General features: G+C 35.5%; 1 protein-coding gene across 10 annotated transcripts in view; it reads right to left on the bottom strand.

Moving 5' to 3' along the window:
* The window catches only part of SLC38A9 (solute carrier family 38 member 9), an 84115-nt gene that overhangs the window by 30487 nt on the left and 39336 nt on the right, over window positions 1–14292 (bottom strand). For 9 of the 10 annotated variants that reach the window (XM_003980967.5, XM_006927734.4, XM_045060739.1 and 6 more), the window contains 6 exons: window positions 14206–14269; window positions 13882–13975; window positions 11961–12131; window positions 9192–9251; window positions 5613–5807; window positions 3506–3613 (listed from right to left, as the gene is read on the bottom strand). In XM_003980967.5, the coding sequence (XP_003981016.1) occupies window positions 3506–3613; window positions 5613–5807; window positions 9192–9251; window positions 11961–12131; window positions 13882–13975; window positions 14206–14269 (692 nt within the window). The remainder of the gene's footprint in view (window positions 1–3505; window positions 3614–5612; window positions 5808–9191; window positions 9252–11960; window positions 12132–13881; window positions 13976–14205; window positions 14270–14292) is intronic. The other variant, XM_023256675.2, reaches the window with a different exon arrangement.

Consider the following 14292-nt stretch of genomic DNA (forward strand, 5'->3'; position numbering starts at 1 on the left):
TAAAAACATCACTCTGGCTGCTAGGGGTAGAACAAGACTACTGAAGGGGAGACAGAGTAGAAAGGGTGAGACTAGTTAAGAGGCTACTGTAAAAATCCAGATGAGAAATTAGCATCTTGACACAATTCTTTTTGGTGGAAATGGTAAGAAGTAGTTAGATTCTCTGGGGCACCTGGATGGCTCAGCTGGTTGGGTGTCCGACTTTGGCTCAGGTCATGGTCTCACAATTTGTGGGTTTGAGCTCCGCACAGCTGTGCTGACAGCTTGGAGCCTGGAGCCTGCTTCAGATTCTGTCTCTGTCTCTCTCTCTCTGCCCCTCCTCCCTCACACTCCATCTCTGTCTCTCAAAAAGGAAAAAAAAGTAGTCAGATTAAAAAAAAAAAAAAGTTAAAAAAAAAAAAAGTAGTCAGATTCTCGATTTATTTTCTTTAAAAAAATTTTTTTTAACGTTTATTTATTTTTGAGAGAGAGAGAGAGAGACAGAGCATGAACGGGGGAGAGTCAGATAGAGGGAGACACAGAATCTGAAACAGGCTCCAGGCTCTGAGCTGTCAGCACAGAGCCTGACGCGGGGCTCGAACTCACGGACTGCGAGATCATGACCTGAGCCAAAGTCGGCCGCTTAACCGACTGAGCCACCCAGGCGCCCTCGATTTATTTTAAAAGTACAGCTGACATGCTTTGCAGACATGTAGGGTGGGGAAAAAAAAAAGAACAGTCAAGTATGACTCCAAAGTTTTGGGCCTGAGCAAGTGGAAAACTGGAGCTACAACTTTCTGAATTACAGAAACCAGGGAGAGCAGGTTAAGCAGGTTGGAGGGATGGGGGTGGATGAGGAATAAAACAAGTATTTGTTTTTCATAAATTTCAATTTGAGATACCCAGTGGACATCCAAGGGGAGATGTAGAAGGGGTAGGTATTTGAGTATGGATCTCAGGGGAGAGATTTGGGCTAGAGATATAAAATTGGGACTAGTCATCATATAGACAATATATAAAGCCAGGTGACTACATGCTATTACTTAGAGAATAAGAGTAGAGATAAAAGAGGCTTGAGTAAAACCCTGGATAACTCCGTAATTCACCGGTCAGAAATATGAGAAAGAGCGGTCATGTAGAAGAATCAAGAGAAAATGGGGTTTTAGAAGTTAAGTATAGAAAATGTTTCAAGATGGAAGCAGTGACCAAATGTGCCCATGCTACTGATAGGTTGAGCAGGAAGAGAAGGAGTTATTGGTTGTCAGTGGAGTGACTGGGGCAAAAACCTAACAGACATGAGTTCAAGGCAAAATGGAAGGAGAAGTAGAAACAGCACAGAAAACTCTTTCAAAGAGTTTTTCTTTAAAGGGAAGCAACAGCTAGAGGGGAATGCAGGGTCATATGAGCTTTTGTTTTTAGACTGAAAGACAGATTTATATTCTGGTAGGAATAATTGAGTAAAGGAAAATTTTGATGATACATGATTAAAAAGACAGAAGGGATAACTACAGAAATAAAGTCTTGGAGGCAGGCAGGATGGGATGAAATACATGAGGAGATTTTTTTTTCTCATTATTTTCTAATTACCTAGGAAGAAGAGTAATGGGATCCACTAAATTGAGAAAGGAATTTTAAGTAACAAAAGTATATAAATAAAGATTCAATCAGAATACAAGTTTATGTGAATTCTTCATCAGGACAGTAAAGAGTCATACCCTCCAAAGTTCCCTGACTCTTAATTCAATTAGGATTTACTGAAAAAGATTTATGCTATATTTTCATTCCTAAGAAATTCTTCAATCATGATAAAGTAACCAGTTTCAGGACCATAAATATTTAAAAAAAAAATTTTTTTTTTTTCAACATTTATTTATTTTTGGGACAGAGAGAGACAGAGCATGAACGGGGGAGGGGCAGAGAGAGAGGGAGACACAGAATCGGAAACAGGCTACAGGCTCTGAGCCATCAGCCCAGAGCCTGACACGGGGCTCGAACTCACGGACTGCGAGATCGTGACCTGGCTGAAGTCGGACGCTTAACCGACTGCGCCACCCAGGCGCCCCAGGACCATAAATATTAACACAAGCCTCTTTAATCCTCATGATTCTCCGTTCATATCATTTAAAAGTGAAATTATGTGAGGGATGTCTGGGTGGCTCAGTTGGTTACGTGTCCGACTCTTGATTCGTTTTGGGTCACGATCCCAGGGTTGTGGGATAGAGCCCTGGGTCACACTACACTGAGTGTGGAACCTGCTTGAGATTCTTTCTCTCTCTCCCTCTACCCTCCCTCTCCCCATTCATTCTCTCTCTCTCTCTCAAAAAAAAAAAAAAAAAAAAAAGTGAAATAAATGGCTTAACCTCTTTTTAAATATGTTCTCCTTTTCATCTTCTAAATATTTATACTCTTTTTTTCATTCATATTTCTCTCATGTCCTATCATTAGCAGAAACATTTATCACTAAGACTCTTACTATAAATCAGTATGGATCTAATTTTAGAAAAAAACATCCTGGACTATTTTTATCAATGAATAGAAGCACTAGCTTAATGTTGCCATTTTCATCTGTGTTCAATTTTAAATACAAACTGAAAGAGAAGGATGCCTTTCAAGATCCAATTATTTCCTTTATCCCGAATTGACACTGACTTATGAACTTCTTATAGAAATAAAAAAATCAAAGCTAACGCACCAAGATGATCTGAAAACAAGTAACCATAACAAACAACTTCCAACAAATACCAACTCAATACACCTGGAAAACCCAGGAATGTTGTAACAAGAGAAATAGAATGAGTGGTAGACAATTATAATTGCTGACTTTAGAGAGTAACACCAGATACTAAATAAATTTGAATTCTAGACTGCCTGAATTAACAGGTGAAGAATGGAAACAAAGCAGTCTCTCTAAACAAGGGGATTTTGTACTACTTTCTCTTTATTAGTTTCCAGGAGACTAGTATAATACTCACTTCTATTTTTTAATCTGTTCTCTCATTTAGCATTATCCATTCATTGCTTCCTAATCCTCTAAATTTGAGGGACTTAAGAAATTCCCAATTTATAACCATGAGAGAAAAAAGGAGGGAGGGAACACTTAAAATTATCATCTTAATTAGCCTGAAAAACAATTTAAAAAAAACCATGAGGAGAACAATGATGTTAATGAAGAGTATTATCTACATATATTAACACTGACCAGGTTCTAAATCTCTGAAATTCTAAGGGTGTACTTTCACAGAAAAGTCTAGAAAATGAGTTCTTGATTTTTCAATTGCATTATAACTTCAGTGAACTTCAATTCTAAAGCAGAAAGGACAACAGACCCTGGTTACTCCTAACTGAAAGAAAAGCAGAGATATTTCAATTGTATCCCTGTTTTTAGCTTAATATTAAGCATTAATAAACAGTGCTCGTTCAAAAAATACCACTATTTGTTTTATGATAGCAGTACTTTAACAATAGTTAACTAAAGGTCACATTTTTTTGTAATTTACTGATTCTTTATTTGACCAAAACAGCTCACCTGGTACAAAATATTCTGTTTGCATAAACCAATGAAATTCCAAATGAAATCCCAAGCGAATGGCCTTCAAGGTGACAAGGAAAATCAAATAGAGAACAGATACTGTGCCTGTGAGAAAAAATTCAGAAACCATTGATCATTTTTGTGTATTTTACAGACTATTTTAAAATTAAGCTTTGTTTCTATATTCTCAGCAAAGTTTGGAAAATTATTACCTTTATGGATTATGCCCACTAAAACCCAGGTGTGATCTAAAGAACAGAAACCAGCTATGTGAGTTTTCAGAAAACAAAGCAAAACATTATATAGTGGGCCTAAGAACTAAATGAAGGTGGCTCATATACTGAAGAAGGCAAGACTGTCTAATTTATTTATGAGTTAAGTGGAGGATACATGCAAAGAATTCATTACAAAACTGTATGGTTACATAGGAGAAAAAAACAACATCAAACTGACTCTTATTCTTTGTATTGGAAATATCAGAGATAGTCAATAAGCAGGAAAAGTATGCCACAATATTTACTGAAAGATGGTAACAAAGTAGAGAAAGAAAAGTAGTGACTGTGGATTATAAACCTATTTGAGAAAGGTGATAAGCCAAATAATCCATGAACACTCTGATGTCGTATCTGGATAAGGTTTCAACTAGGCAGTACTACCTATTAGATGAAAAGATTACAGATTCTACTCATAGGTATTTATACACAGGGTGAGGTGGACATTCACAGCTTCTGGTAATCTAGAAGTTAAAGAATTATTCCTTAAAGGAGTTAAATCCAGTCATTATGGAGTAGAGTCAGGAAATTCAAGTAGGTTTCTTTCTTTAAGAATTAGATAAAAATTTCTGTAAAGAAGCTACAGTTTTAAAAGAAAGGGAGAGTATCAAGAAAAAGGGCAAAAGCAAAATATCCTTAAGGAGGTGGAAAATAATCAACCTGGTTACAAGTTTTGTGATTGTTTAACAAATATTTCTATAAATTTATATGCCAACTTTTAAAGATCTGTTCCATAGGAAAGTCGGCAAGCAAATCAGGAAACCACAAATGAGCTACTCTGGGTTTGCAGATTAGCTGATTCAGAAAGAATAAAAACAAGAGGCCAAAGCTTATATAACCACAACTTTTCATTCTCTGTGGGTGTCTATGGCAGTCTTGTAGTGAATCCTATTGTGAGACAGAGAGGTATAGAAAAATACCCTTACCTCCTACTTTGGTTTTCTGAAACTCAAAAAGCTAGCTCCTTGATGTGATGAGTAATCTAATTATTTTATACTCTAGGGCCTACCAGGAGATCAGATCTATAGGGAGGAGGTGAAATCCTATGGTTTATTTGGGGTTATCAATTTTTTATGACTGTTATCCTTGTCTTTAGCTAACCAGATCTAAGCTTTCATTAGGGGCTCCTTTCACCGTCTAAAAGCTCAGTGTTGCAAAAGTGCTGCAAAAAAAAAAAAAAAAAAATGTGAAAACATTCCTTTAACGATGCTAAAATTTCTGAAATTTCTTCAGTGATTTCAGAAATTTCCGTAAAACAAGGCTCACAGTAAGAAGTCTCTTCCTTTAAAGAGGCCTTTTCTCTCCAGTAGAGAGAAATCACTGAGGAGGATGGCAAAAGCAGAATAAAGCTGGGCAGGTTGAGTTAGATAAAAAATGATATCCCAGGTGGGAAGGTGATAATTCTGTGCTATACTTTTAAATAGAAACCGTAGGAAAAAAATATTCCATAACCTCCCTTAGTAAGTTCTAATGATTCCAATCCTTAGGATTGAGAATTCCTATAATATCCAGTATGGATCTCTCCTCCTGAAATCTTAATGTTTCCTCTAATTGTACCCACAGAAGTAATGAGGAATAGTGTTTCAGTAAGGATAGAACAGGAAATCCAGTAACTCATCTTTAAAAAAAAGAACTTGGACTTAAAATGGTCATCTACATTTTCCTCTGTGCCAAACTCCACAAAGAAAACCAAAAAGCAGGGTAACATACAAATGAACAAATTGAGCATAGATGAACAGGCCTGGTGGGTAACTCCCCAGCCAGACAGTATCCACAGAATCCAACATGTACTCCACTACACAGAAGCTCTATAACACAATGCCTTGGCTTACCTAGGATATTAAATTTTGAAAAAAATGAAGGAGATTTGAAATTGAGCAGTGGCAGCAGGAGCCCTATGAGGTAAAAGGGCACTGTCTTAGACTTATTCCACCACTTTTCAAACTGCTGCAGTCCCGTGTCATTGGCATAGAAAATCATAGAGCCATTGTCAGGGTGGCCACCACTCCCAGCACTTGGACAAATCACTGCAACAGGAAAGCATCAGATAAGAGAAGACCACAAAGAACAGACAATGAGTATCCCAAAAGACTGACACTTGTTCTACCAACCTCAACTTGTCTCACGAATATTAAGTTTCCCCTTTCTGAAAAAAATGGAGGGTTATATTTAGATATAGGATAGGACTCTTTTATCTGCAAACAATTAAAGGTGGTAGAATCTTAGACAATTCTGAGGTATATCCTTAATTTGTATGGGAAGCTATAAAATATCCCACCAACTATCCTATGGTTCCATTGCCAGAGAGAAAATTTGGGGATGAATGGTATTTGATCTCATTTATACAATGATGTAAGAAATATTGAGGGTGATTTGTTACTTTTATGTTAATAACCCACACAAAGGCCAAAGAGCAGGTTTCTTTTAACAAAATCTATCGGGTTGGAATAAAAAGTGGACATCATTGAAACAGCTGACACAGTATTTCCAACACTGAATTGTTGGTTATAGCTTAAGAATCCTTGAATTCCAGCAATCTGGGATAATTCTCCCGTAAGTTTATCACATTTTACAGCAGCCTAAGAGCCTAGATGATATCCAGAGAAGTGGGAATTGAATGAAACATTTTTCCTAACACTGATCTTCAAATAGTAATTTCTTTTGTTGAGGAGAGACAATACACATCATTTTGTGTTTCTATTTTCACAATAGTACTTTTCCTAATAATCAGCTCTTTTTAAAAGAACTCTTAATGCTGGTGAAAAATACTCCTACTGAGCAACATTCATACTCATTACTAGTCAAAGAGAAAAAGATGCATTCATTTTAAGTTCTGTTTTTAATTTTATTCTGTTTCTTGGCATGCCACAAAGCCAAACACTTAGTTTTCTTGCTTAGTCAGCATTTTTATTTTTTTTAATGTTTATTTTATTTTTGAGAGAGAGAGGAACAGCACAGCTGGGGAGAGGCCTAGAGAGGGGGACAAAGGATCCGAAGCAGACTCTGTGCTGACAGCAGGGAGCCCAATGTGGGGCTCAAACTCATGAACTGTGAGATCATGACCTGAGCCAAAGTTGGATGCTCAACTGCTGAGGCACCCATTGTCCCTACTTAGTCAGCATTTCAACATGTATTTTTTTCTTTTATGTCTGGACAGAAGTAAATTAACTTGAATTTTTCTTGTGCTAGTAATTACAGTGGTAAAAAGCACAGGTTATGGAGATAAATTGACTAAATAATGAACCGTGACTCTGTCACTTAATACTTATGTAACCTTGGGCAAGTCATTAGTTTCTCTGTGCCTTCCTTGGTTTCTGCATCTAGAGAGTGAAGCAAAGAGGTACCGTACAACATTTAGATTAATGCCTGCTACACAGTAAGTATCCAAAAATGCCAGCTGTAATTTTATATTAACTGAGATGGACTATTTCATACTCTTACTATTTAATACATTCTTCAAAATAAGCAGATGAGGGGCGCCTGGGTGGCGCAGTCGGTTAAGCGTCCGACTTCAGCCAGGTCACGATCTCGCGGTCCAGGAATTCGAGCCCCGCGTCAGGCTCTGGGCTGATGGCTCAGAGCCTGGAGCCTGTTTCCGATTCTGTGTCTCCCTCTCTCTCTGCCCCTCCCCCGTTCATGCTCTGTCTCTCTCTGTCCCAAAAATAAATAAACGTTGAAAAAAAAATTTTTTTTTAAATAAGCCGATGAATCAGGAAGTGCTAGTATCAACATACCACCATGCAAAGTAAACTTTGCTGATGGTCTTCTTGAAATCATCAGTGTATGAAGAGATTTTAAAATTATACCAAAATATTTTAGGATAATTATTCAAAGGTGTGTGTGCGTGTCCAGAAAAAAGCTGGTACTTCACTCACTCATTTGCTAGTGTTAACAAAATACAGGTTAATAGGTTTAATTAAAGAGCAAAGTAAGATACTGAATAGTAAATACTGAAATGGTTGCTTCATGAGAGAGACTTTTGCCTGTCTCCTACATCCCCAAAGTCTAGAACAGTTCCTGACACAGGCTTAAAAAATATATATTGAATGAACTGTCTTCTCAGAGATCAATGCATTCAGCCATCAAAACGTTATCATCTTGGGGGCTCCTGGGTGGCTCAGTCAGTTAAGCATCTCTGGATTTTGCTTAGGTCATGATCTCACAGTTTGTGAGTTCGAGCCCTGTGCTGACAGCATGGAGCCTGCTTAGGATTCTCTCTTTCTTCCTCTCTCTCTCTCTCTCAAAATAAATAAAAACTTTAAAAAAATTATATCAATTTGGTATCTCTGAAATCTAAATACATAAAAGCCTTAGGTGATGTACAAGTTTAACAGTGAGACTGTTAACAAGGTTATCATAGCTTTGTTATTCACCTTCCCTGTGACTGCCATCATGGATAAATCCACATGCTACAAAGATTTATTGTAAATAAATTAATTGAAGGAAACTTTTCTAATAAATTAGGATATTTTTGCTAAGCCTTCAATTTATTTTTCTGTATATATTTACTAACCTTTGTTCATTATCAGGAAATTAATTATTCTGTAGCATACAGTTTTGTGTATCTTAAATATTAGTAACTAATACAATAAACATCTAAAAAATTTTACAAACTGAGAACTATGCTTTTAGACTTCTGAAACAATTAGCAGAGATAGAGGCTCTTAAAAACAAGTATTGACTATTTATAGGCAAATATGGATTTTATAGATGTTAGTTACAATTGTGAATTGCATAATATGAACTCAACCTTGTTTAGCTTACATTAACACAACGTTTTATGGAGTTTGTTTTTTTTTAAAGACACCAGTTGCTGAAAATTTAATAGTGGCTCAGTTAACATAATGATATTACATTAATTATTTACCTAAGGTAAAGCAATATATTCTACCTTAAATCCGTTTTGAAGTGAAGTAGAAAATTAAAAACAAAACAAAACAAAACAAGCTAAGGGGCGCCTGGGTGACTCAGTCGGTTAAGCATCTGACTCTTGATATTGGTTCAGGTCATGATCTCACAGTTGTGATCTCAAGCCTCATGTTGGGCTCCATGCTGAGCATGGAGCCTGTTTGGGATTCTCTCTCCCCTTCCCCCACTCCCTCTCACTCTCAAAATAAATAAATAAACTTGAAACAACAAAACAGGAGCACATGGGTGGCTCAGCTGGTTAAGCTCAGGCCATGATCTGGCAGTGGTTCATGAGTTTGAGCACCACATCAGGCTCTCTGCTGTCAGCTCAGAGCCACTTCAGATCATCTGTCCCCTTTTTTTCTCTGCCCCTCCCTCACTCATGCATGTACTTTCCCTCTTTTTCTCTCTCACTCTCTCAATCAAAAATAAATAAACATTAAAAACAAAACAAAACAAAACAAAACAAAAACAAGCTAAGCTTCAAATTCTAAGCTACTTACCCGGGTTGCTATCATTGGTACTCAGTACAGCATCTGTGTCATTAATGTGATGAATAAAATCTAAAAATTAGAGAAAAAAATACATGTTAATACCAAATAAAAGATGTTAAACTGATCACCCTCTAAAATCTTTGATCTATAAAAATCTTTTAAGATCTAGCATGGGGTAATACACCTAGTACAAGGAACAAAGACTGCTTCATTGTTAACACAGCTTCGCCTTTGTCAGTTTTCTGTACTTACAGAAATGATGCCATTGACTTCAGAGTTCTCACTATGGAAAATTTTCACATGATTGAGGATTAAAAAAAAAAATCTAGCCACAAGGCAGAATTTAGTTAAAGCCCTGGAATCAAACTGTACAACTGTTTTCTTATACTCACACTAATTTATATGTAAGTATAGTTACACCTTATATAAAGAAGGGGAAAACCAACACTTATAATAGCCAAGCTTATCAGGAGAACCACTTAAAGTTTTTAGAAAGTATACTACATGCTTTTATAGACTGACGGTTATACAGTAATTATTGCTCACAAGAACCACTAAATTACACCAAAGGAAGTAGCAAAGTTAAAAGCATATGCAGATATCTGAGCATTCATATTATTCTATAGTTAATGAGAGAATGGGTAAAGAATGTGTTTTCTTGTTACTTTATTCTGTTTGATATTAATTTTTTATAATCTTAATAAGCATTAAAAAGTGATGATAGGGGCGCCTGGGTGGCGCAGTCGGTTAAGCGTCCGACTTCAGCCAGGTCACGATCTCGCGGTCCGTGAGTTCGAGCCCCGCGTCAGGCTCTGGGCTGATGGCTCAGAGCCTGGAGCCTGTTTCCGATTCTGTGTCTCCCTCTCTCTCTGCCCCTCCCCCGTTCATGCTCTGTCTCTCTCTGTCCCAAAAATAAATAAATGTTGAAAAAAAAATTAAAAAAAAAAAAGTGATGATAAAAATGTTGGATTAGATTTTCAGGTCATAAAGTTAAGTATGTGAATTATTCATCTTCACTTCCACTGTATGCTTCTCAAGATAAAAGGAGAAGTTTAGCGCTCTAGGTTTTTATGCTATCTTCAAGGGTTATTAGTGATAAGATTGGAAGTTATCAATCTTTATATACGTCGTGATGCCAAAGACTTAAATAAGGCTAGTAAAACCCTGATAGCGAGTATACTAGGTTGAAGAGTCTCCCCCCAAATCCATGCCCATAGGAACCTTAGAATGTGATCTTATTTGGAAACAGGGTCTTTGCAGATATAATCAAGTGATGATAAGGTTGTATTGGTTAGGGTAAGCCGTAAATGAATTTTATGGCTTCTTCCCCAGAAGCTAGGAGAGGCAAGGAAGGAGCTTTCCCTAAAGGCTTCAAAGGGAGTGGAGCCCTAGTGACACTTCAATTTTGGACTTCTGGTTGCCAGGACTCTGAGAATAAATTTCTCTTGTTTTAAGCCAAAGAGTTCACGGTAATTTTTACAGCAGCCCTAAGTCTCAACAAGGACAGTGTGAGAAAAGAAAAAAAAAAAAAAATACACACACACACACACACACACACACACACACACAGGGTAATATCTCTTGTGAAAAGACACAAAGGTCCTAAATAAAACAGCAGCCACACTCCTTTCAAAAGTAAACTGAATCCAGTAAGCAATTAAAAAATACACATCATGACTGTTAAACTAAGTTTATAACAGAATATTAAGAATGACTTAAATACTACAAAATGTATTCATTTAATTCACCATATTAACAATTTAAAGAAGAGTTTTATGATCATCTCAAGATTATTGAGCATCTGATAAAATCCAACAACACATGAATAAAACTGCTTAAGAAAATAATAGGCAGGAACATCTTTAAGTTGCTAAAGGGTGTAACCAATATCCCACAACAAACATAATATTTAATGGTGAAACATCAGAAAGATTTCTACAGGAACAATATAAGGATGTCTACCAGCACTGCATCTATACAACTTTACACTTTAAAAAAGATAAGCATGTCTATATATATGTGTTTGTATGTATATACATATATAAATATAAGGGTATGGCATACATAAATACAAATGTATGTATACACATAAGAATCACTTAGAAAGTAATAACTGGCTAGGAAGTTTTCATTACTCATGGAGGAGGTAACTATCTTAACAGAAAATCCAAAGTGAATCTACAAAATTAGCATCAGTAAGAGTTCAACACATCTGCTAGATTCAAGATAAACATCTAAAAATTAATTATGTTCTTTTATAATAGCAACAAATAACTTGAATTTTTATAATAAAAAAATATTATCACTACTTTCTAGGAAGATGGAATGGTTTCAATGAAGGGGGTGTGGGTTACATGGATGTATTCATTTGTCAAAATTATACAGCTAAGATTTACGTGTTTCTATGAATTTAAATTCTATGTAAAAAAGAGAATTGTATATATGATAGTAATTAATTGGGGTGCAGAGTGGATATAAGCATAGATCATGTTTTTTCAGTGGAAAAAATATTGCTCCCAAAGGGGAAAAAATTTGTACCTAGGGGGCAAAAAAGGTCTCTTATCCTTTTTACATAGAAAGCACAAATATATATACAGTTCATAATGGATAAAAAGTATATCTGTGATATTAAAACAAACTGAATCAACTATATTTTTCAGAATTACAAAATGACTTTTTGCTTTATTTATCCCAAGTCCAGAATTTAAGGCTGAAACTAAAACATTTCAATAGTTACTGTATCTAAAAGTAACTAATGTTAAAGATATAGATACTTACTAAAAATAAACTTTCCAGTATTAAAAAGAAAATTAGACATAAGCACCCAATAAACTATCATTGCTCCAATAAGAGACACCAAAGAGAAAAGGAGACTTGACCACTGTCCAAAGGAGCCAAAATAATATCTGCAGACATCTGGATATTCCCAGGTAGTGGTATCCACTGATGCTAGATAAACATAAAAGAAAGAATAAAATTAGATGTTAATCATATATCCCATAATCATAATTTGTGTTCCCTCAATTAACTCAAAATATTTAACAAAATATTAAGAATATTCCACCACCAAATATTAGATATTAAATCATATAAAAACATTATAGAACAGGGGCACCTGGATGGCTTAGTCAGTTAAGCATCCAACTTCAACTCAGGTCATGATCTCACACTTTGTGTGTTTGAGCCCCACACTGAGCTCTGTCTGCCAGTATAGAGCCCGCTTTGGATCCTCTGACTCTTCTCTGCCCTTCCCCCACTCGTGCATGCTCTCTCTCTCACTCTCCCTCTCAAAAATAAATAAACATTAAAAAAAAATTAAGGGGCGCCTGAGTGGTTCAGTTGGTTGAGCGTCTGACCTCAGCTCAAGTCATGATCATGCAGTTTATGAGTTTAAGCCCCACATCAGGCTCTGTGGTGACAGCTCAGAGCCTGGTACCTGCTTTGGATTCTGTGTCTTCCTCTCTTTCTGCCCCTCCCCTGCTCATGCTCTGCCTCTCACTCTCTCAAAAATAAATAAAACATATAAAAAACTTAAAAAACTACAGAACACATACAAAAGAAATATAGATCAATGAAACAGTATAGATAACATAAGAAATAGATTATAGTATATTATATAATTAATAAAAACAAATGATAAATCAAGGCTAGACAAAATCATCAGTGAGAGTCAGAAGATATTATCCAGCAATATTTGGCATACTTAAATAACAGTATGGAATAAAATTTTCCTGAGTCATACTTTATACCACATGATAATTTCAGACAATTGAGCTAAGAATTAAAAAATTAAATAACAGAAAAGTTAGAAGACAATGTAAAAACAGACACTGAAAGGTTACCCTTTTCTATCAAATGAAGAAAGAAATTACAATGGAAAAGACAGACAGATATAAACAAACTCATATAACACTAAAGCCATTAAAATGTTGAATGGAAAAGAAATTGACATGAAATAACAGCTAAAAGGCTAATGCTTACATCATATATAGCACTTAGCAGATCTATAAGAACACCAAGAGACTTGTGGATAAATGGGAATGGGATAAATACATAATAAAATTAAGAGAAAATATACCAGTGCTTAAGAGACCCCCTCCCCACCAAAAAAAAATTGAAGGCAAAATCTGGTCTCTTAGAATTGCCAAGATTCACTGAAACAATATATGTCTATTTCAGTCCTAAACTATTTTAAAACAATGTAAAATGGTATTTCTCTGATCCAGAATTTATAGAGGAATAGAGGCAACGTATAAATAAACTTTGCAAATTCACTACAAAGGACACGTTCATATTTTCATATTTTTCTAGTTACATTTTCTAGTTTTAGGGAATTCCAACATTTAGATCTCTTGGTAGGGATAGATCAAAAGTTACCATTAACTGTTAAGAATCATAGAATTCTCAATTTAGTTCTGAAAAAGACTATTTTTAAAAGATGACCTTTAAAATTATTATGAGGAAATTAGCACCAAAGTAAATGCATTCTGCAAAGAATTACAAACCTCTCTGAATTTAAAGGCAGTCACTAATTCACTGACATATCAGTTCAGCTGAATGCTATGAATAAGACAAGTAAATCTTTAGGCACAAAATAGTTAACACACACATGGAATGTACACATTAATGATCTACTGTAACAGGAAATACTTATTAATACCCAAATAGCTACTCTATTTTTATCATGGCAAACTCTTACATATCATAGCTCGTGATTTCACTACTCTATAGCAGCAATAAAGTGTTAAAATGCCCATCAGCATGATGACACACATTCCAGTAGTAAAGCCAGCCTGTTTAAAAACACAAAAAGAACAACATATATCATGTTAGAATAAATTCATATGCAACCATATTATGTTACTTTAAACAATTATGATAAAAACCTGACAATGTAAAATTAAGTATAATTACCTATTTTCTTTAATAAATTTTACGTAGATTTATTAAAACCTTTATTATAAAGCTTACAATATGAAGAGAAAAAAATTCAGGCAAAAAGCATGCTGAAAAATTATATTACCTGTTTCATGCCCCAAGGAATACTTAGTATAGATGTTCCCATCATGGTATTCCAAATCATAAAACTGAAAACACAGAGTAACAGCAG

This window comes from Felis catus, chromosome A1 (genome assembly GCF_018350175.1).
Source record: "Felis catus isolate Fca126 chromosome A1, F.catus_Fca126_mat1.0, whole genome shotgun sequence".
Classification (NCBI taxonomy): domain Eukaryota; kingdom Metazoa; phylum Chordata; class Mammalia; order Carnivora; family Felidae; genus Felis; species Felis catus.